General features: G+C 44.0%; 1 protein-coding gene across 2 annotated transcripts; it reads left to right on the forward strand.

The window, feature by feature from the left end:
• Positions 1 to 37: 37 nt before the first annotated feature.
• Positions 38 to 23626, forward strand: ZFYVE1 (zinc finger FYVE-type containing 1). Of its 2 annotated transcripts, none has more exons than XM_081186123.1 (12): positions 38 to 315; positions 1230 to 2043; positions 9153 to 9657; positions 11401 to 11615; positions 13991 to 14097; positions 14902 to 15010; positions 15572 to 15669; positions 15779 to 15896; positions 16502 to 16672; positions 17418 to 17622; positions 20883 to 20996; positions 21500 to 23626. In XM_081186123.1, the coding sequence occupies exons 2-12, from the start codon at positions 1552 to 1554 to the stop codon at positions 21730 to 21732; spliced, it is 2367 nt and encodes a 788-aa protein (XP_081042249.1). In that variant the 5' UTR covers positions 38 to 315; positions 1230 to 1551; the 3' UTR covers positions 21733 to 23626. The 2 variants fall into 2 exon arrangements, with proteins under 2 accessions (XP_081042249.1, XP_081042250.1); XM_081186124.1 differs by having other exon boundaries at positions 17418 to 17598.
• The last annotated feature ends 528 nt before the right edge of the window (positions 23627 to 24154 follow it).

Below are 24154 nucleotides of genomic sequence, written 5' to 3' on the forward strand. Positions count from 1 at the left end.
ACCCGGTCTTTCCCCCCTCGACCGCTCACCTTCCTGTCTTAGAAAAAAAAATAACCCTGAAGTTCCCTGCGATCAGCTGATCAAGACTGACAACAAGGGGAGAAGGAGAAGAGCTTTGGACTGGCCCCGATCCCTCCTAGGGGGTCCCAGGTCTACATGGTGGGGCTCAGGCACTGTGGGAGTTAAGCCCTAACCCTGCGGGGGAGAGGAAGGATCTGCCCAGCTCGATCCTTGAAGCTCAGAGGAGGAGGAGGAGGAGACTGTGATCTGATTACTTAGTCACTAAGACTTCCAGGGAGGAAGAGGAGGAGGAAGGTGCCTACTGTTTTTGTAAACAATAGATCGGGATGTTGGGGGGATATTTTACTCCTAGGCAGACCCTGTCATTCCGTTTATTCTGTTTCCTCCCCACCCCGTTGTTGTTTATGAGAAGATCTACTAGTTTAAAAGAAATGTTTAGTATATAGCAATATTTTCCTATTGTGATTTAAAGTAACCTCAAGTAAGCAGATCGTTAGGTATATGTTTTGCCCTTTTTTAGGCAATATGGGCAGATAAAAATTTATTGTGCTTTAAGGCAAAAGGTCCTGTTTTGGAAGCAAGTAAGTTACAAATGTAAACAGATGGAATGGTCTTACTGTAACACCCCCACCCTCCCTTCCACCCCGTTTGCTGGCTTAAACATTGCTTGACTTACATTTTTAATTTATTATTGTCCTAATTTAGGTTAAGTAGATACTCACCACTGGGAAAAATAAAAACCCAGATTGTAGGGTTTAAAAATATGTGGCGCTTTGATGTGGCTCACCCTGGTCAGATTTGTTTCCGTGCTTCCTAAGGCTGTAATCCTATATACTGCCACCAGACTTAAGTCAGACTTATTTCTGAGTGAAAATACATAGAATTGGGGCCTATGCCACTTATTTTTATAAAGGCCCTTTTGCTTATTTTGTGTGATGAACTTTAGTTTGTTCAGATATAATTGCAGCTGAAATAGCGATCTTGTCTGAGATAGCATTGCTGTGAGCAGACAAATACATTCCTTGTTTTGCAAAAAACACAGATCCAGAAAATGTCCACAAGTGCTTTGCATTGTTCAGGAGGAGTTGAATTGTGGCAGGAAAGCACAAGGTTTACTAATATTGTCTGAATTTTCTGTTGATTTGTTTTTTTTAAATTTAAAACCACTGATGTTATCTTTATAAATCTTTTTCCTATTTCTTTTTCAGGCCTTTCAGGGAAAAGATCTGGCTTGCATTTTAGAAACATATCCTTGTTTTGCTTACACATATCTAACCTCAGTGTGACTTTTAAGCCCATAATTCATTTGGGCCTGTCCTTAATTGTGGAAAGCTGCAGTGTTTACATTGGCTTTGCATATGATGATACCATTATAGACGAGAGAAAATCAAGACGGACACATTCTTTAATAGAAATATCAACATATGCAGAGTTTCCTCAATGTTAAGATAAATACAAATTCTAATCCTTTGGAAAACCAATGTACATATCTGTTAAAAAATTGTAAAGCTAACAGTAAAATTTCTGAAAATGAGTGCCCAGCCTCCAACAGCAGATAAGGGACTGAATACTGCCCTTTTGTGCCAGGAAAGCTATGCTTGCAGTGGCACAGATGAAGCAACCTTTGAGTGCGATGAGTGTGGAAGCCTGCAGTGCCAGCGGTGTGAAGAAGAACTACACAGGCAGGAAAGGCTACGAAACCATGAGCGGACCCGAATTAAAGCCGGCCATGTCCCATACTGTGACACCTGCAAGGTTGCCAGTGGGAATATCATGCAGAGCAATATCATAAACTCCAGACAGAGGGCAGCAATAAGATGCCAAGCATGCAAAATTAACCTCTGTGTAGAGTGTCAGAAGAGGACTCATGCGGGTGGAAACAAGAGGAAGCACCCCATTACTGTTTACCATGGCAACAAATCTCACGAGGAGGAGGAGGGGATGGATGAGGAGACCAAGAGGAAGAAGATGACAGAAAACGTTGTCAGCTTCCTGTTGGTAGATGAAACAGAGGAGATCCAGGTAAGAAATGTTGTGAATTTTGAAAGGCAGACATAATGAAATAGTTGACATACTGTGCTAATATTAAAAGTTATCAGCCATCTACAACAATAACATATACTACAAATCACCTGTAAAACATCCATTTTCAAGCTCCATAGATGAAAAACAACTTCTACATTTCTTAGACGGATTCCAACTTGAATTATATAATGCAATTGTTTTTCCTAGGTAGCTATGTGCTGCAGTTCTTCTAACTTAAAAGTATTTTCTTTTATAGAAAAATTATTGCCTATAAGGTACATTAGTTCCCTGCTTTATCTGAGGGACTCAAGGCAGCATCATATTGGGGGGAATAAACCCAAAGATATAGTATAGGATTATTCGTTGTGACTTTTCAACTTGACAGTTGTGGCGTGAATACTTTCTTAAGTGGGCAAGATGCACGGTAAGTAGCTAACATTGCAGCCTCAATTCAGTCTTTAAAGAATTTTTTTTTGAGAGCCTCTACATATGTGCCTTACATTTAAATCTGTCTCTCTCTCTCTCTCCCCCTCCCTCCTATATGTAGCGCATATAACAAGTATTAGCAATAGCAAAATCAGTTTCCCCTTCTTCCTCCGCCCACCCACTTTCCCTCCCACTCCTCAACTTGCAAACTTTAACAAAGCCACTTGCTTCAAATACATACAAATGAGGTCATGGTCAAAGTCACTTAAATCTGTCCTAACAGAGAAACTTTTCTGTAGTTTGTAGCATACACTGAAGTCAGGAAGCAATGGCTTCTTTGCTATGATGTCACAGTAGGCAGAGGCATCATAAGTCTTCTTGCTGCCACTGGGTTAACTGCTCTGATGTCACAGAAGGAACCTTTGGTCTGGCCGCTAGAGGAGTTGACATCTTAGAATTTGAATTCCAAAGTCCACAAGCAGCTTTGAACTGCATAAGTATGACCAATGCAAGTTGGTTAAGATGTAAACAGACAGATACTTGCTGATTTGTTGGATGTCAGAATTGAACCTTCATTCCAATTTCTTTTGTAACGGTGCCTGCATAATAGTTCTGTTTTTCTGCACTGTGTCTTGCATAGTCTGTTCAGGTTTGAGAGTGCTGTTTGCTGGACCTCAAGACTATCATGGCAGTTAATCATCATACTTACAGTGTTCTTAGTTTTGCAATCCATTGAAAGAGTTAACCTCCTTGGTATAAGGAAATTAAAGGGAGGCTGAGATTGAGCAGATAAGTAAAGAGCTTCAAAGAGAATGATGAGTTCCTGTAGAGTCTTGCCAAAATCAAACTCTCAGCTGTAATATGCCTTTAAGGTTAAGGAAGCTTACTGTTGCCTTCGTGTTTGTGTTTGCACAACAAATGGGAACCCAAATTATATCCAAATAGTCCACATACTGTGCTAATAATAAAAGTTATCAGCCATCTACAATAATAACATATACTACAAATCACCCGTAAAACATCCATTTTCAAGCTCCATAGATGAAAAACAACTTCTACATTTCTTAAACGGATTCCAACTTGAATTATATACAGTGGTGCCTCGCAAGACGAAATTAATTCGTTCCGCAAGTCTCTTCGTCTTGCGGTTTTTTCGTCTTGCGATGCACGGTTTCCCATAGGAATGCATTGAAAATCAATTAATGCGTTCCTAGGGAAACCGCCTTCAGACCAAGTCCGGGGACAGTCTGTCCCCGGACCTCTTCTGAAGGCTGGGGGGGGGGACAAGGGCTTTTCTTCTCACCCCCAGCATTTTAAAAAACCCTGGGACAGCGGAGGACTTCTCCGCTGTCCGGGCGATCTTAAAATGCTGGCGGGCGGCATTTTAAAATCGCCCCAGACAGCGAAGGACTTCTCTGCTGTCCGGGGCGATTTAAAAGCCCCTGGGAAGGCAGGCGGGGGGGGGACAAAGACTTTCACCCCCCGCCCGCCTTCAGAAGGTGTTCCCACCCCCCCGCCCGGCTTCACAGCAGCGCTACGAAGCCCGGCGGCTGGGGCAGGTGCTCCCGCCCCCCCACCCCGCTTCGGAGCAGCGTTCCGAAGCGGGGTGGCTGGGGCAGGTGTTCCCACCCCCGCCCGGCTTCGCAGCAGCGCTACGAAGCCCGGCGGCTGGGGCAGGTGCTCCCGCCCCCCCCCCGCTTCGGAGCAGCGTTCCGAAGCGGGGTGGCTGGGGCAGGTGTTCCCACCCCCCGCCCGGCTTCGCAGCAGCGCTACGAAGCCCGGCGGCTGGGGCAGGTGCTCCCGCCCCCCCCCCCCGCTTCGGAGCAGCGTTCCGAAGCGGGGTGGCTGGGGCAGGTGTTCCCACCCCCCGCCCGGCTTCGCAGCAGCGCTACGAAGCCCGGCGGCTGGGGCGGGTGCTCCCGCCCCCCCACCCCGCTTCGGAGCAGCGTTCCGAAGCAGGGTGGCTGGGGCAGGTGTTCCCACCCCCCCGCCCGGCTTCGCAGCAGCGCTACGAAGCCCGGCGGCTGGGGCGGGTGCTCCCGCCCCCCCACCCCGCTTCGGAGCAGCGTTCCGAAGCGGGGTGGCTGGGGCAGGTGTTCCCACCCCCCCGCCCGGCTTCGGAGCACGGGGAGATCGCTTCTCCCCACCGCCCCTTGCTTCAAAAGAGGTCCGGGGGCAGCGGGAAGCGCTCCCGCTGCCCCCGGACCTCTTTTGAAGCAAGCGGCTGCGGAGAGAAGCGATCTCCCCGCAGCCGCTTGCTTCAAAAGAGGTCCGGGGGCAGCGGGAGCGCTTCCCGGGAGATTTTAAAATGCTGGGGGTGCCGATCCCCAGCATTTTAAAATCTCCCCGTGTCCCGGGGAGATTTTAAAATGATGGGGGTCGGCAGCGAACGCTTCGCTCCCGACCCCCAGCATTTTAAAATCTCCCCGGGACAGGGGGAGATTTTAAAATGCTGGGGGTCGGCAGCGAACGCTTCGCTCCCGACCCCCAGCATTTTAAAATCTCCCCGGGACACGGGGAGATTTTAAAATGCTGGGGGTCGGCAGCGAACGCTTCGCTCCCGACCCCCAGCATTTTAAAATCTCCCTGGGACAGGGGGAGATTTTAAAATGCTGGGGGTCAGCAGCGAACGCTCCCGACCCCCAGCATTTTATGATCGCCCGGGGCAGGCGGGGGGAAGGCAGGCGGGGGGGAGCAAAGACTTTTGCCCTCCGCCGGCCTTCAGAAGAGGTCCTCTTCTGAAGGCCAGCTGTGGGCGAAAGTCTTTGCTCCCGACCGCCAGCATTTCCCTATGGGCTTTCGTCTTGCGATGCAAGCCCATAGGGAAATTCGTCTTGCGAAGCGCCTCCAAAACAGAAAACCCTTTCGTCTTGCGGGTTTTCCGTCTTGCGAGGTATTCGTCTTGCGGGGTACCACTGTAATGCAATTGTTTTTCCTAGGTAGCTGTGTGCTGCAGTTCTTCTAACTTAAAAGTATTTTCTTTTATAGAAAAATTATTGCCTATAAGGTACATTAGTTCCCAGCTTTATCACATTAAAACAACAACAACTCATATTTATTGGTTTCTAAATGTGCTTCAGTAGTTAGAACAAAACAAGCTGTCTGAAATACTACTGTAACATTATTGGCCTAAGGAAACTCTCCTAATATTACTTCTCTGTTTTGTCAGCTGGACAACCTTCACTCCTTTGACAGGACAATGACATACTTCTTCCATACACATTTTAAATAACATAAATGCCCATTAAAATATATCCAAAGTGTGTAGGCGTAGTATAACATTGACCTTATTACGGAAATGTTGTGAAATCAAATCTTTAATTTAAACCATTGGGAGAAACTGTCTTTAATGTATCAATTCAATATGACTCTTGCTGAGTAATATTGCTGAGGATCTGAAATTTTTGTTCAGTTGCCAAAAACTTCAAATGCTACGGTGTATGGTTGTATACCATGAAATATGGAAGTAATAAAGTTTCAGTTGTTCTAGTTCTGATCTTACTGCTCAATGATCCATAATTCCAAAATTCCACTTTTTTTGTTGTTTCTCCATATACACGTGGACAAGGATATGCAATCACATAGATCACATGTGTGGAGTGACATGTAATGAAATCCCTTAAAACAAAAGCTTTACCATCTTTAGGATTAAAAAATTGTTTTGTTTGTACAGGTTGTACAGATCTGGAATATTAACTTTGTTAAAATGTCCTTTAGTAATAAGGGGTTTCATGTGGTAAACTGTAACTGAATATACTATTTTTTTCTTCACATTTGAAGATCCAATATCCTACAACAGGCAAATCCTGGAGTATCTTATATTAAGTATCCGTGTTTCAGTACAATATGTCTAATAGGGAAAGGTATTCTGTTACATTTCATATACCTGAAAAGGTTTTTTTCTCTGCTTTTGAACTGACCTCTTATCCTACAATAACTCATACTCAATATTTAGCCTTCTTTATACCCTCTTGATGAAAATCTCTTTGTTTCAAATCGTGTGTCTGTGTCCCTTTATTCAATATATTGGACAATTATGTTTTAGCCTTAGAAACTGTCCAAATGGCAGTGATACATGTGGAATGATTCCTGTTTTAATATATAATACAATGTTCTTGTCACTTGGTTTACTGTATTTTTTACACAAATTTGTCAGTGTGATTTATAAGTAAAAAATTATATCTATTAAAAATCCATGTGCACTAGTGATATAAGGATCAATTGTGTTCATCCAAGTAAGAAATTCCCAAACACCACTATTTAAACCCACACTGATATATATCATCAGTGATATATATCAGTGATATATTATCTACCATAATATGCTATGCAGTGTACATGTAGATTTTTCTTTTTGTTCAAAATTGTGGTTGTTTCTAAGTAGGACATATATTTATAACGTTGCTCATCAGAATTTGGGTGTTTTGGAATTTCTTACTTGGATGAACAGGGTTGATTCCTGCATCAAATTCACTATGGATTCACCACATGTACCATTTTTGGACATTTATGACCAATGCTTTCTAACAACCAAATCTGACTGACTGACTAGGTGGGGCTGAGAATGCCCCCTGTCTGGCACCCTGGAGGGCTGTTCAAGCCAAACAATAGAGGGGCCAAATAATCAGACTAGGTATAAAGCCACTTCCTAAGTAAGGCATCCATTGTCAGTTTCCATACTTAATGATAAGGGAATAACTTTCCCCTTATCCATCTATACTGTTTCTATTGTATAGTCAAATGCTAGTGACTGACACTGAGGTAAAGGTTTCTCTGTTACAGAGATAAGGAAAAGTGTAGCTGGGTGGGGTTCTGGGTATGAGGTTGCTATTGAAGGCAGAAGAAGAGCACAAGTGAAATAAAATGGCAGCCCTAACAACAGTGTGAAAGCTTGCAGGCTTGTAAAATGCATTGTAAGTTCTGTTCTCTTCTTAAGCAATTCTAGAGATGGGAAGGCCTGGAAAAAACCCGGAAACCTGGGGGGGGGGAACCAGTCCCCCCCTTTTTTTGTTTTGCCCCCCAAAGCTGTTTTTTCCCTGTTTGGAAAAAAACAGAAAAAAACCCTGGTTTTTCTCCCAATTTTCCGTTTTTTTCCCAGGCCATCCCATATCATATCTAGAGAAGTTGGTGGTATGGTTCCTCATCTACAGGTCAGATTGAAAATAACCCATTTATAAACTGGTGCAGTTCCACTGTCTTTGAACAGACTCCTTAGGAGCAAAGGTGTCATTTCTCATGGGCAGCAAGCAGTTATGAATATCCTTTTAGAGAAAGCTTTTAAAAAATGATTTACCTATTAACTTTGACTTTATTGTGGTGTGCTGTTTTTAGCTCTTTTACAGCTTGACTGTCATGCTGTCTTGGATTTTCTTTTTTTATTACTGTTCTATATCTTTTTAAAGTTGAAAGTTCTTTTGAAAGAGGTACCTCTCTGATGCAACTACAAAAGTTGTTGAATTAGCAACACAACCCTAGCAGGTGTACTCGGAAGTGAATCTCACTCTGTTCAACAGGGCATACTCAAAATAAGGTTTTTGTAGGATGCAGCCTCAGTTTTCTATCCCATTTGTCCTTGTTTCTAGCTCTTTCATCAGTAGTGGGTCGGTGGGTAGAGCTGTTTTCTAATGCAATAGATGTCAAGGTTGTATTTGACTTCAGTGAGGACAAACCTTCCCGTGGCTTGGCTATAAGGCTTTCAGTTATGGCTTAGCAGCACATCTGTTCTCTTTTCTAATAAACATAATGGTGACATTGAAAGTGGATCCCTAACAATTAAGGTTGCCGATTTGCAACCTGGAGATTCTGATTCTCTAATGGTCTCAAAGAAGTAGAAGAGAATTCAGGTGTGGCTTCTCCCTCAAAATATCTACCTTTATATAAATAGTGTACATTGTGGAGAATTGCTGTACCATTTTTAAAGGCTGCAAGACAAGCAGAAACATACCAGATGAAACTTTTCCTCTCGCTTCAGCTGTATGCCAGGAAAAGCCTCGTCCGCTAAATTTTGCTTATCACACAGTTGTTAGATGTAGAGGAGTCCTGCTAAGGAGAAGAAAGATAGTACAATTTATGTGATATATGCTTCAAATTATATGTATAATTTCATATCTCATTGACAAAGTCAAATTGATGCTGCGGTTGGACAAGAAAATACATGACATCCGTTCATATATGACCCCCCCCCCCAATAGTTCATAGTTTTAGTTCACATTTTCATTGGCTCACTCCATACTGGAAAAATGTATGTCAGTTGTATGTAATTAAAGTGGCAAAGAATCTATGATTGGATCATATTTTTTCCTGGAGGTAAGATAACAGCATAGTTCAACTACGCTCAAATATAATAACAGAATGATTTCTAGATGCTAAGAATTTTAATAGAGTAAGAGTAAAGGAATAAATCCTTGCACAATCATTTAAGTTTTTTGCCCCTCTTGCTAAGATGTGACATCCTTAGGCAGAATAAGAAATCCAAATATTCCTGTGTGGGCTAGCTATGTTACCGTCCATTCCTTGCCTAAACAAAAAAGTCTTTAGCAGGCACCAGTATCTCAGAGTGTTACTGGCTAAAAGAATGTCACTTGCAGTTAGAAGTCATGTCCCAGAAGCGGCACCGTTTCAGCAGTGGGTTCTTTCCATTAAAAAGTTCTAACGCAATATTTCTCTTCTTGTTTTGGAAGGTGGCAAATGAAGACGAATTTATCAGGAAACTGGACTGCAAACCTGATCAGCACGTAAAGGTGGTGTCTATTTTTGGGAACACTGGGGATGGCAAGTCTCATACCCTTAACCACACTTTCTTCTACGGCCGTGAGGTTTTTAAAACATCTCCCGCTCAGGAGTCTTGTACGGTAGGGGTTTGGGCAGCCTATGACCCTGTCCACAAAATGGTGGTGATTGACACAGAGGGTCTTCTGGGGGCCACTGTCAACCTGAGTCAGAGGACCCGGCTGCTTCTGAAGGTCTTGGCTATTTCGGACCTTATCATCTACCGTACTCATGCTGACAGACTTCACAACGATCTCTTCAAATTTCTTGGAGATGCCTCAGAGGCCTACCTAAAACACTTCACCAAAGAACTGAAGGCAACCACAGCCCGTTGTGGCCTGGATGTTCCCTTGTCCACTTTGGGCCCTGGAGTCATTATCTTCCATGAGACTGTATACACACAGTTACTAGGTGCTGGTGAGTAGACGCACGTTGGTTGCTGCAATGTCAATCACTTGGGATGGATCTGTATCATAACACAGCCAGAGTTGGGTGTTGCTACGTGGAAGTTTTGGGGACTGCATCCTGACTTAGCTCACTATCTAGAATATAGAAGGTGGGGAGGTAATGTGCAGGGAGTTTGCATTTGGCAAATAGCAAAGCATAAGCCAGTTAGCTTAGATTATGTGTATTTTGTGTGAATATGGCGTTTGGGATCACGTTTCATCGTCCTTTTTAAAAAGCAAGGAGAAGAAGGAAGTTTCTAGATAATCTAGCTGCAAACCTAGGGCTGAAAGCATGTGTATACCACCTGTTGAAATCTCAGAAACCAGAGGCAGGGTTGATCAGAATTTCCAGTGGCAGGAAGCATGGCTTCATTGTCTTCCATAGTTTTTCCCTTGATACCTAACAGAAGCAGACTAAATTATGCAATAGATGCAAATCCTGCTTGCATATTATAGAGTACTTTTATACATATTTTAAAAAATAAAAAGCTTGGCAGTATGTACATCCCGGGTATCAGCCCCTCACTAAAAGGAAAGGAATTCCCTGTGGACTGACTTTGCTGAGCATTACCAGTAGCTCTGGAGAACACCAGTGAAACAACCGAAAAACTGACAAAGATGCAGAAACTATTTTGTTTTATTTAAGATGTTTTAAAAATCTGCCTTTCAATAAGATGCTTCAGAGCTTTGAAGCAACAATATAATCAACAACAACAAAATGTAAATTAATAAAACAAGCAGTAAACAGTAAAGACAGTCAAATAAGCATTTTAAAGAGCAGTGGTAAGTGGTCCAGCTAGTATATTCAGCAGCTGAGATCTGATCTGAATTAAAGGAGTTTCAAGAACATGTTCCTGGAACTTTCTTGCAGGAGATGATTCTGCCATCTCTGGAGTATAATGGAGTATAATGCCATTGCTACTGATTTCACAGAAATAGGTAGAGTAGTAAAAAAACCCCCACCAAAAAAACTCCGCCACCACTTGTGCACACAAGAAAACAAGCGGTATTATATAAATTAAAAATCCCTTGTTTATAGACCATGGTAGTACAAGTAGTTTATGCTGTTGGAGGAGGAGGAGGCTTTCATCAGTTGCACCTCGCAGTAGATACACTTTTAAAAAAACAATGTGACCCCATCAGTAGGCCATCAATACAAGTGAAGGCAATAGCACTAAAATTGCAGAAATTTAATTGCAGACCTGCATCTAAATAATGATATAATATTGATGGTAAGGTTTCCTATAAAGGGCTTCTTCTTCTTATTCCCCATTTCTTTCCTCTAATAATCTATTTAGGTTAACAATTTGTAAGCTACTTTTTTTAAGGTATGTGCTGGCAGCATGGAGTTGGATCCAGTGATCCTATCATCTACTAATAGAAAAGGGCAGCTGTTTTTTTTACCAGCCTCCCCCCTTCCCTCTAATCTACTCCAGAACAGCATAGGTGACAGGGTGGTGGTGGTGGGGCTGCAGGGATTGGAAGAAATTGCCCCTCCATCGGATTGAAGGCCCTCGTGTTCACAGAAATGTTGTTTCTGGGAAAGGAAGGTAACCTTTGGGTCCAGCCTATGCTTTGCTCTAGGTGTTTCCTATTATTTAGGAGAGAATTTGTTGTTTTGATCAAGAATGCACATGCAAATACATATGTAAAAAAGATGCAAATATGTGTGCAAACCTCACGATAATATAGCTAAAGTGGTTGAATCTTTTAGATCACCCTTCTGAGGTGCCTGAGAAGCTTGTCCAGGATCGGTTCCGGAAACTTGGGCTCTTCCCTGAAGCCTTCAGCTCGATCCATTACAAAGGAACAAGGACACACAACCCCCCAACGGATTTCTCTGGGCTCAGGCATGCCGTGGAGCAGCAGCTAGAAAATAATACGACCCGTTCTCCCCGGCCTCCTGGAGTTATCTACAAGGCACTCAAAGTAAGTGTAAGATGGTGAATTACTGTTCCTCTATACAAAGACCACAGATTCCGTCGTCACAGCCAGCAGCTCTGGGGGCAGGTGGCTATATTTCAAATTGCAAATTCCTCCAGTTTCATTCGTGGAGGGTTGGACTTTGCCATCAGGTCCCTTAGAAATCAAAGTCCAACCCCCGTCCCAAAGCAGGGTCACCCGCACTCCTCCTATCCATGGAGCAACTCCCATAATATAAAGCAAACAGCAAAGAATGAGAGTTGACCAGAGTAGACAGTGTATCAGAGCTCCTGAAGAGTAGGCAGACCCAGAACAGTACGGCAAGTGAGCCATGCCAAGAGAAAATGGACACCCCGCCTCCAGTTAGGCTGACACCGAGGGAAATTGAGGACATTGGCAGGCTTACAACTAACACTGAGGTCTGATTTGTACTTCCTGACTATTCCAGTTGCCCAGGGCATATCAGCTTATGTGAGTTGTTTTCTTCTTTTAAAAAAAGGCCAGAAAAAACTTTGGACTGGGTTTGTGGAGTAGGTGAAAAGAGTACTTCATCAAGCCCATGTCTCTTTAATACCTTCCCCCAGTGTTTACAAATGTAGTTTCTACAGACACTGTACTTCTACTAGTAGTAATGCACCATAAATGGCTAAGCAAGGCAGGACTAAGCTGCTGTAGTACAATGGAAAGATCCTTCTTGTTGCCAGGGTAACTGAGAGTCAGGACATGGTCTCCAGGCAACAACCTATTCTCTGACTTGCCTTGATTTTTTTCCTCAGTTTCCTTAAATGGTTTTTCATCTGTTGATAGCAAAGATGTAACATCTGGAGCTAGTGGCGGTCAAGAGCACAGCTCTTCAAGGGACAATGTAAGAGTCTGAGTGGCTGTCAGGGAAAGTGTGTGAGCAAATGCTTGAGTATTTTAAAACGAGGATGGATATGTTTTTGGAGGAGAGAGTTTATATGTTTGCAATTAGAAGTTTTACTGCAACACATCCTCCACTGAGCATTTATTATGCAATTAAATCTTTCCCATGTAATGAGAAGATGTATTTTTTGACTTCTTCCCTACAACCCCGCTCCTATATTTATTGTGGTGTTGTCACTAGCAACACAATCTTTAACATGTTCTCTCAGAATCCTATGATTATTTATGCTGTGCTCCGTGGGGTTTACTTCCCGGAAATTGTGCATGGCATTACAGCTGAACTTTTCTTTTCCACAACCCCTCCTTGTTCAGTTTATGATTTGACAGGCATTTTTACAGTACGTGAAGACTATAGTTACCCATGGTTTTAATGTTCATTATTCATTCATGGCTTATCTATTTATGGATGTTCAGTGTGAAGTATACACTTTCTGATCATGAGGTACTTAATGTTTTGTTGCCAGAAGAAAAGTTTCTCATCTGAATTGCAATCAGTTGCACTGTCTTAATCTACGGTTCTTGCCTGCTGAGCAAAAGAGAGATTTTGTGGCTTTAATAACTGTGCAGCAGGGAGGAGTTTGTAAAGTTCTGCTTCTCCCAAAATGCATGTAATGGCCAGGCAATGATACCCCTGTAGTCTAAAAGGTTTCCAGGGTCTGCTTGGTGCTTTTGCAATCTTTACATTCAGTCTTTGTGAGCAGGGAATGTGGAGAGAAGTTGCTTACAAAACATTCAGGGAAATTCCTGCCAGTAGGCTGCCAATGTAGGAGTAAGCTCTTCGCCTCTCTTTCTCTTTCCTGGAAATTTTGGGTTTTATGATTTATTTTTATTTTATGAAATTTATATACCATTTAATTGTAATAAAAACCTCAAAGTGGTTTACAAAAAGAATAAATGAATGGCAATATGGCTAGAACCTAACAGTTTTGACAGTCTTTCCATCCTTGTTGAAGATCGGGCTGGGCAATAGCTGGTTTTCAACATCACAATATATCACCAGCTAAACATCACAATGCCTCAAACTATCACGATTTATATCCGCCACAGCAGAGAGCCTCGTCAGTCCTCCCTACAGTGGAGGAGGAACTCACTGACAGCAGACCCTTGCAGAGGGCAAGATTGTACCCTCCGCTCATCAGCTTGTGAGCAGAGAGTTCTGTCCTGCTAGGTGCTGTGTTTCCTGTGGGGAACATGCAGGCAAAGCAGACCTCTCCCTCACAGTTCAGTTTTGACAGATTAGTGGAACCATCAGATGCTTGTCAGGGAAGTGGCACTGTGCATCTGTTAAAGTTGGCTTGCAGGGTGCGGGGAGAGAAAGATCTGACATGCCAGGCCGAAAATGTTCCACGCCCTGATCTAACACATAAGAGGTGCTTCACGCTCCTATGCCGTTCCATAAAAGTTGGTGTCCCTCTAGCTCTATACTCACTGCTGGTTTCTCTCTCTGTGTTCTGCAGGCACTGAGTGATAGGTTCTGCGGTGAGATCCCAGATGATCAGATGGCCCACAGCTCCTTCTTTCCAGACGAGTATTTCACCTGTTCCTCTGTATGTCTCAGCTGCGGGTAGGTGGAATGGGAAGAACACTATTTGAATAAGATCTACAGTGTCAGAATTATGCTATATATTACAATATAATGACTATGTTACAAGCAACCCAGTCATAGGGAGTTGCCAATGTCACTGTTAAATAAAACTTGGGTGAGAAATTCTGCGGTTGGTTATTCGTGTTGGGAATTTGCTTTGTTTCTTGTGTTGTTGGGAGAACACTGCTTCCGAAACGATCTTATTAACTTTAAATAAAATCCAACATTACTGTACAGTCGTACCTCTGTTTACGTATCTCTCTGGATACGTAAACTTCAGGTTGCAAACGCATACACTCCCGGGTTTCACTGCATGTGCAGAAGCGCTCAATTGCACCGTGTGCGCGCGCAGAAGGGCGTCTCCAGTTACGAAGTTTTTGGGATGCGGCTGGTCCTCCGGAATTGATCCCGTTCATAACCGGAGGTACCACTGTACGGTATATATATTTAGTGTGTAAGGCATTGGGTAACATCATAAACCTGGAATCTATATATTTGGGGGTGGGGAACCACTTTTAGCTAGTGGGCCAGATCCAATTGTAACCAACAACCCATGGGCCACATTTGACAGGTGGGCAGGGTTGCCTATCTGCCAGTCATCTGACATAAGGTTGATCTGACTCCCAGCTGAAGCAGTGTGGCTTGCATGTGGCTTGTAATTGTAAAGAGCAACCACTGCAAGCCACAACTGCAAAAGAATGATTGGGAGCCTTAGAGATCCACTGGGGAGCTTCCGGTCAGTCTGCCTTCTGAGTATTTATGTGCTTTGCTTTGAAACTCCAGGTGTGGATGTAAAAACAGCATGAACCATTCAAAAGAAGGGGTACCTCATGAAGCCAAGAATCGGTGTAGATACACCCATCAGTACGATAACAGAGTGTTTACATGCAAGGTGAGTGGAGCAGGTGAAAGAGAGCTTCTGGTACTGGAGGTTGACAAGAAGAGCCTGCATAGCTTATAACCTGCTAAGATTAATGTAGCCCCATCAATCCGTGTTATTGTAACTTCCAAGGTGCTTTGCAACCTTTGATGGGTATTCCCTGTATTTTTGAAGTTTTGTCAACTTACCTGAAGAGGTTAAGGAGCAAACTCTGCATCCCCCTCCCTCTGTACATTACACAACCCATCTATGTTTGCAGTTGGAGGCAGAAACAAGAGGATCTCTGAGCCTCTGCTGGGCTGTGAATTCACTTTGGTGGGTCAAAGATTTCACAACTTTGGGCTAGAAAGAACTAGGGTTTTCGCTGGCCTGTTTTCTGGCACCCACTGTCTACTGAAGAACAGTAAGTTCCTAGTTTTAATGCTGTTAATGTTTTCGTGCATATGTTCAAACCATGCCATTCCTCGTTGCCTCCGTTTTGGGGGAACTAACACATAACCCTTCATTGTAAATGGAAGGCATGGACTTTGAAATCTGAAGATAAGTCATTTTAATTGATATTTTGCATTCCAGGCCTGTTATGAACGTGGGAATGAAGTTAGAGTGGTGCCCAAAACCTCCGCTTCCACTGATTCCCCTTGGATGGGACTTGCCAAGTATGCCTGGTCAGGGTGAGTGCAGGAGCAGAGGAGCTGTTTTCTCCCTTCATCCTTCCCTGCTCCCATTCTCTTCACTTGGCACATGCTCGAGTGACCAGCTCTTCTTCTTTCTTGACTGCAGGTATGTGATCGAGTGCCCCAACTGCGGAGTTGTGTACCGCAGCCGACAGTACTGGTTTGGCAACCAAGACCCTGTGGATACCGTGGTGAGGACAGAAATTGTGCACATCTGGCCAGGTGTAAGTCTACTTGCATACGTTTGTTTCTTGTCCTTTTAATTGAAGGGGAAACGATTAGGCTGCCACAGTAGCAGGCGTTCCACCCCTCTTGTGTTAAATCACCCCATTTCAGGAGATGTTGGCGATGAGAGACGTTTTACATGCCCAGGCCGTTAAAGCCAAGTTTGACACCACCATGTTGTGTCTTGGAGAAATGGATTGAGAAATATGTAAACCAGATTTCTCCTGCCCAGCTTCAAAAAATATTTCCTGTATTCATCCTGGTTCATCTCCTAACCTCTCCATTAAGATGCATCCTAGTGTGTTTAGCCACACATTCCAAAGCAAAGAGTGAGAGTAAGGGACCAGAGCCCTGCATTAGGAACTTCCATGCCTCTAGACAGAGCTCCCATTTTGAATTCCTTCTAAGGAATTTACATGAAGATCTGGGGCATCCCAGTCAGTAACAGAAGTCTAATTTCCTTATGTGGTTGCACCGGTGAGTCACTTCCTTTCTCCAAATAAAAGACAATGTATATCTTCTAATATTTGGTAGAGGTCGGCAGGTCGGCAGCAGGCAGGCACAATGAGATGTTAATTGTGATGAATATCCATTTTTGTTACAGACGGATTGCAGTCTGAAAGACAACAACAATGCTGCTCAGCGCCTCATAGACGGGATGAACTTTATGGCACAATCAGTGTCTGAACTGAGCCTGGGACCCACAAAAGCAGTGACCTCTTGGCTGACGGATCAAATCGCTCCAGCCTACTGGAAACCCAATTCCCAGATTCTGGTATCTAGCAGTCATCATACTTGCATGCTGATGAGAAGTTCTTTTCCTTTCCCCTACTTCTCTTTCTCCAAAGAGATGAAATAATGGTTTATTGCTTGATGAAATGCCTTTGTTGTGTTCTACAAATCTGTTGCCTCTAGCAGACACAGTGAGACAGCCCTGTGTGCAGTCTCCCCCTTTGTGGGCTCTCACTCCCCTGCTTCCCACCAGGAAAAAAGAAAGAAGCCTTTCTGCTCGAGGCTCAACAGCTGGGCCACAGACACCTTTGACGCAGGTGCCAATCCTGAGCCTCATGACAAAGTGAATTGTGTCCATCCTGTGGTTAGCTCTGAGGCTGTAGTAGATGCTAATGACCCCTTCACACCTGCTTGCCTTGCCCTAGCTTGTCTCAGGAGGCCTTTAGCAGAGAGCCTTTGCCCCCCCTGAAATATTTGAGTGGTTTGGGTCCCCCAAGTTGATAGGCATTGCCATTCAAAAGGTGTGTGTGCATTGTGACTTGTGATTGATTATGTGGGGTGGAGCTTACCTTGGCCCTCCCAATATTCAAGTTGGCACTCCTAGTCCATACACACACACACAATGCCATATCAGGTGTAGGAACAAGTGGATATGGCTTGAGTTCTCTGCTGGCCAGATGTTCCCACCACCAATTTAGCTGACTGAAAGACTAAAAATGCCTCTTCACCCTCTTTCACCAAACTACTTAGTCCAATGGCTTGTTGTCGTGTTTTTTTATCTCCTTCAGAATTGCAGAAAGTGTGGCATATCTTTTAAAGATAATGACACCAAACACCATTGTCGGGCTTGTGGAGAAGGTTTCTGTGATGGTTGTTCATCCAAGACCCGCCCTGTTCCCGAACGTGGCTGGGGCCCCACACCTGTGCGAGTGTGCGATGGCTGCTATGACGGCAGGGGCGTTCAGTTAGGTAATCCCATCCTGACCATAGTAGGTGTGTGAACCAAAGGGGGGGAACCTATAACCTTCTGTGTGTCTGTGTTGGTGTATCATGTTGTGCTTTTAAATGCTTGTCCCTGTTGCCTTTTGTCACCTCCCAGCTGAACCTGAGGTCAGGCTATGTGAGATGTTGAAGATCTGTGATTAGATGTCTTGCTTTGATTCTTCAAAAGCAGCCATGGGGTCCCTGAGTTGGATTGGGATGGCATCATGTGGAGGAAGCTGTTAACCTGTGCTATTTGCATCATCTAAATGATGTGTGTGGAACCTTTGGCCCTCCACCTGTTGTGGAACTACAACTCCCATCAACCCCAGCAAGCATGGCCAGTGGCTAGGGATGATGGGAATTGTAGCCCAGCAGCATCCGGAGGACCAAAGGCTTCTCAACACCTGATCTAAATACACCCCAAAGTCACTATTTGTCCCATGGGTGGGAGAATGGTCTGATTTAAGGCCTTCTGGTTGCTTATGAAATAAATCGGGGGATCTAGCTGTGGATTTCCAACATCTCATCTCTTTCATTAGAGGTTTTAAGCAGAAGCTGGGTGGCCACCTATAAGGGATGTGGTAGCACTGCATTTCCTGCATCAGGCAAGATGATCTGTCCCTTCCAGTTGAGTGATTCGTCTAGTTTGGGCCTGACACTCACCTGTGGTCCTTCTGTATCCAAAAGTAGAGGGCAATTCCCACCAAACAGCAGAATAATGAGAAAGCAAAATGAAGGAGCATAATAATAAATTTTAGTTTCCAAATTTCTCAGTGCATTTACAATTGAAGTCTTCTTCCTCCAGGAAAACAACTCACCTAAATCTTAAGAAATCGCTATTCAGATTGAATTAAATCTCCTTCATTTTAACTCTAGAATCAATGGATTTATTCACCGGTTGTAAGAAAATGATCTATTTAATGGCAATAGAGAAGAACAGTGTGTATGAACCGAGTAGCTTCCCCAGGGGAAGGAGGTTGTTGATGCTTTCTTGTCATTCTGCTCCTGAAGCTGCTCAGTTCCAAACCGACACTTTCATCATAGTTGCCCATGGACCCTGGAGAGCTGACTGGGCTGATGCTGTCATTCTTTATTTTGTTTTGTTTTAATTTCTGATGAGCACTGAGCTAATTGAACACAGCAGCTATCATCTTTTCATACCCTAGAATTCCCAAGGCATTCTGGATTAATAAAGATGGCAGCAGACAGCTGCTTTGCTTGGTGCATTGCTGGGGAGCACCAGGCTGAGTGCTGCCACCCATCTCTGCTGCTGCCATGCTGAGCTTACAAGGGGAGGAGGTGGCAGCACTCAGTGTGGTGCTCACTAGAGAAGCCTTGTGTGCAACCTGCCCAGGGCTATACCACAGCTGTTTATGACTCTGATAACATACCATTTCAAGACACTTGTGCATGATTCAAGCTAGGAGAACGTATTATAGAGGTTGCTTATACACCTGTGGATAAATGAGAGTCGATTCAACAAGGGGGTATCATAGTGTTTGGACAGATGAAAAAATTTCAGCAGCGAGCCTGTTGTGAAATGTACCTTCCTCTGCTCCGATCAAACGCAGGAAAGTCCTGATGTTCTGGTTTTCAGCAGATGCTGAATTTGACCATGTCAGTTGGCTAGCCATTCTGTCATTCACAAATCCACTTCCTTCTCAAAAGCAGTTTTATAAAGCTTAACACATAACTTGTATTATTATTATTATTATTATTATTATTATTATTATTATTATTATTATTATTATTATAGCATTGGACCAATGTTTCAAGAGATAGCTAGCCAAGATCCTTGTGTTTTAGGTTCTCTCCCTGACCCCCTACCCTGCAAAGCAGGCATCCGCTGGAAGCGTAACATGAGACGGTGCCATTGCAAGAGTGGCAGTGGTGGTAGGGAAGAAGACAGGAGTGGCTGGTGCAGTGGGGTGGGACAGAGTAGCAGTGTGGCAAGGACTTCGCTGGGGCAATGGTGGGAGCGCCAGACTGGCTCTGCCAGTGAACTCACACATCCCTGATCTTGCCACTGCCAGTAGCTGGCAGCAGGGCTGCTGTACCAGGAAGGCACTCCTGCTGCATTACCCTGCCATGCCAGCAGAGCTCCCTCCACAGCAGAAAAGCCTTCCTCCTCTTTGAAGGTGTATCTGTTTGCATCCTGAAGAATCAATCACACACTTTTGTTGACTGTCTCAAGGATCCTATGGCATTACAATGAATTCAAGAACGCCAGTCACCCTTTTATCCCTGGTATAATGGGCCTGTTGTTATTTACAGGGTCTCTTAACCTGAAAGTGGGATGCAGGTGGCGCTGTGGGTTAAACCACAGAGCCTAGGACTTGCTGATCAGAAGGTCGGCTGTTCGAATCCCCGCGACGGGGTGAGCTCCCATTGCTCGGTCCCTGCTCCTGCCAACCTAGCAGTTCGAAAGCACGTCAAAGTGCAAGTAGATAAATAGGTACTGCTCCGGCGGGAAGGTAAACGGCGTTTTCGTGCACTGCTCTGGTTTCACCAGAAGCGGCTTAGTCATGCTGGCCACATGATCTGGAAGCTGTACACCGGCTCCCTCGGCCAATAAAGCGAGATGAGCACCGCAACCCCAGAGTCGGCCATGACTGGACCTAATGGTCAGGGGTCCCTTTACCTTTACCTTTACTTAACCTGAAATAAAACAAAGGGGGATCAAGATCCTGTTTCTCCCATGTTCAGCTGATTTCCAACTCATGCTCATGTAGAAACCATGTCTTTAAGCATGGACAGATAAGTAAGCTGCAGACTGAACAATTTGTTGCCTAAGCATGAGAAATCACAGCCAATTTTCCTATGGCAGTTAGTCCCCTCATCTGCTGCTACCTTGAAAACCTTCATAGTCACACAGATAGCCTATGCCACTGATAGGGTAGTGAAGCACAATAGTTTTACTCACACTATTGTGAGGATATAGCCCTGCTTTGTGCCTTGCCCACTTGGCAGTAGCTGAAAGTAAAGGTAAAAAGAAAGGCAAATTGTGAGCTTTCACCTCTTCTTACTCATGGATTCTGCCCACAAAACAGTTTTTGGTGGTATCGTCCTGAGGAGGTAGCCTTTGATGAAGATCTCAGTATGGAAGATCTATGGATTTCAGTTATTGTCCCCTGCAATATTAGGGACCAACCACTGACTGCAGCTGGCTGCAACTTCTGGGGGAACGTCCATTTTAATTCTAAATAGAACAGCTGTGTCTTAGGCTGGAGTTGTGCCTTTGTCTCTGAGCCCTAACCTCTGTCATGCAGATGTGCCTGAGGCTCCAACTGATGAGGAAGGGGGGACAGTGATTGCCAGGAAGGTTGGTGAAGCTGTGCAGAACACTCTTGGAGCTGTAGTGACTGCCATTGATATCCCGTTGGGTAAGTGTTATTGGTGCATTTAGAAACCTTTTAGCTTCTCAGTTCATTGGGTATGTATAGAATTGGAGGCTTTTCTTTCCCCCTCAGCAAGTAGCATTTAGTGAAATAAAAGAAGTCCAGTGAAGCAGAAGACCAGGGCTCTCCAGGTGGCAGGTGTGGGGAATCTGCACAGGTACTGCCATCCTTCCCTCTCCCCCACCAAGTTAATGCTATTATTACAGAGCTTTGCAATAGGTTGTTTTATTCTCTAAACCTGGTTCCCATACATAAGGTTGCACCCAAAAGCGCAAGCAGGGAAAACAGAAATCTTGGGCTTATCGACAACTTGTTCACTAATCCTTTATAAGCCACAGCCTGAGAATTACTTGAACCATCCTATAGATTAGTCTTAATCCTTCATTAAGGGCAGCAAAAGCAGAGGTGGGTTTTGTACAGTCCCTCCTCCTCTTTATTGGTAACAAACAGAAATGGTGTTGTGGGTTTTTTTCCCTAACTCTCTGTAGGTCTTGTGAAGGATGCTGCCAGACCTGCCTACTGGGTGCCCGACCATGAAATCTTACACTGCCACAGTTGCCAGAAGGAATTCAATATCAAGCTGTCGAAGCACCACTGCCGTGCCTGTGGCCAGGGTTTCTGTGACGAGTGCTCTCTGGAGCGCAGAGCTGTCCCTTCCCGTGGCTGGGATCATCCTGTCAGAGTCTGCTTTAATTGCAATAAAAAGCCTGGTGACCTTTAACCCTACCTACCTTTCTGGGTCCTCCGTAACACCTTAGCTTCTCAGGGTTAGATAAAACAGAAGTCACCCTTTTTAACCTTTTACAGCCAGAGTGCATGCTCCTGATCTCTGGCCCTTTTCCCCCATGTGCGGATTTCTATAGGATTGCTGAACAGCTAGTTTTAACAAGTTCTGCAGGACTTGGCCAATTTGGGATGTATGGAGAAGCTTGCAGTAAAATGAGGAATCCAAAAATCCAGTGTATTATATACCAGTTTAAAGTATGTATCTCTATATCTATATTATTGAGTATGTTAAGAATGCAGCTGGCTGATGAAGCATTGATGATTTACAATTAAAACAAGCAAAGGTAAATAGAACCGTTTTCTGAAATGTAATGGGGGTCAAACATACAGCTTCTTGAGTGCCTTGGAATTCTTTTGTGTGAAGCATTTTGCTGTTTGTTTACAGCGTCTTAGACTTACAAAGGCTTTGGTTCTATACACCTTGATCTAACCGATATTCATACTCCCTGTTTCGAGCAGTGAGTCCGAAGCTTTTGGGTCTGACCCTTTGGAACTCCCATCACCCATATTTATTTTACCCCAGATGGCTTTTGTTCTGTTTATAGGGCCTTGTCATCCAGAGCTAAGGAGTTTCCTCATGGCTGAAAACAGCCGGAGAAATGAGGAAGCTGCTCTGTACAGGTCCTGATAAAAATATGTGCTGCTGCAGAAAGGATGGTAATCTTAGAAGGGCCATGCGCTAAAGGCAGTGGAAGTATGGGAGGAATCAAACAATGTAACGCAAAACTTAAAGCTGGTCTTCTAACAGCTATTTCAGCTTCACTTTGGGCTGATGAGGCCTTATTTCTCTTGTTCACATTCCTCTATGCTTGGTTTTCCTTGTTGATGGACTCTTCCCCGCCCCCCCCCCCATCAAAAATCTTCAGGCTAAGAGCAAAGGTAAGTACTAGGCAAGACCCACAAACCTGCAGTGTAGTGTTTGCTTAGCAGCTTAGTCACTTGTCTTCTGTAAATGGTCCCAAGTATAGATTCTTAGCGGTATCTATGTGAACCACCCTTAAAGCACTCATATAAACCAACTTGGAAAACAGTGATGTACTTCTGATGACATTGGGGGATTGTCTTTTTGGAGGGAGAAAACCCCGCATTGAACCACTTTGAGACACCGATCAAACCACTGAGTAAAATTATCGCATTAGACTTTGATGTGGATCTCTGCTTCCATGACAAGAGACCTTCAGAAACCCAATCAGTTTGAAGAATGAATCCCCTTCTCCTTTTTACTCCTGAGAATGGCACATTCCCATGGCAGAGATTTGTCGTCACTCATAACAGCTGGAGTTTGGCATGATAGTCAGGCACAATACCCTGGCACTGTTGTTTCTCCCACTTATTAAAATATAACCTTGTATACCTTGATGACTGACCCCTATTTTAGAACTGTAATATGAAATTAAGTGCTATAAAGGACTATCCCTTCTGAACAAGTGTGCTGATTTCTTCTGTATATCTACCTAATCTTGCTGTGTCTTGGGAAGGGAGAGACAGTTTCCGGCTTGCATGCCAAAATGGAACTGGATTATGTAGTAGTACATTCCTGCTGTCTAAACTCTACAGGGATGTGTTTTGTAACTAGAAGCTGATAGGTTTGGGGTTTTTTTCTTCAAGGGATAGAAGTGGGAGAAGTTATCTTGTAGTGATTTTTCAACCTAGGTAACTGCACTTTGAAGTGTTTTATTTTTGACTCTGTGGTGGAAAATACAAGTGAAACCTGTTGTGTAGTCCATGCCCTCTGTATGTTCTCCATGCATGTAGGTATTCTACCATGTTATTGCACACCCAGAGACCACCCTTGCATTCCTTGTATAAAATCTTCACTTGTAAGCTTCTGTTTCGTTGACTTGTCTGGGTTTTGTTGTTACCACAGAACAGCCTCATTCTCTTAAAGCCAGCTATTGCATTTCTACAGTGCGTGCCATGGTGGGTTCAGTGTATCTGAGGGATAGCAGAAAGCCTGTTAGCACCATCTCACTCACTCTCCTTGCCCTCCCCTCTCCCCTTAAGTCACTTAGCTGTTCTAGAAGGTGGAGAAAGCTTATAAGTGGCCATGCTCTTAAGAACTGGCTCAGTTTCCACAAAGTAGAAATAACGTGCCATAATTTTTAGGAGATGGGGAAGTTGAACCTGTAATTTTGCTTGGCCCTGCAATACTCGGTATTATTGGAAACAAGAGGGAGGTTTATGCTTCCAAGAGCAACTGGTTGCTTTCCCTTAGTTTCAAAATCATACCCAAGTAAAAGATTGGAATCTCCAGATACAAAAGGACTCAAGGCATCAAATAATTAGGGTGCCTTTTTTTTCTAGACAAGCTAGGTATCTGAATGACTACAACCCCTCAGATGAAAGATTAGCTGTAT

The sequence above is a fragment of the Podarcis bocagei genome (genome assembly GCF_964188305.1).
Source record: "Podarcis bocagei genome assembly, chromosome: 1".
NCBI lineage: Eukaryota > Metazoa > Chordata > Lepidosauria > Squamata > Lacertidae > Podarcis > Podarcis bocagei.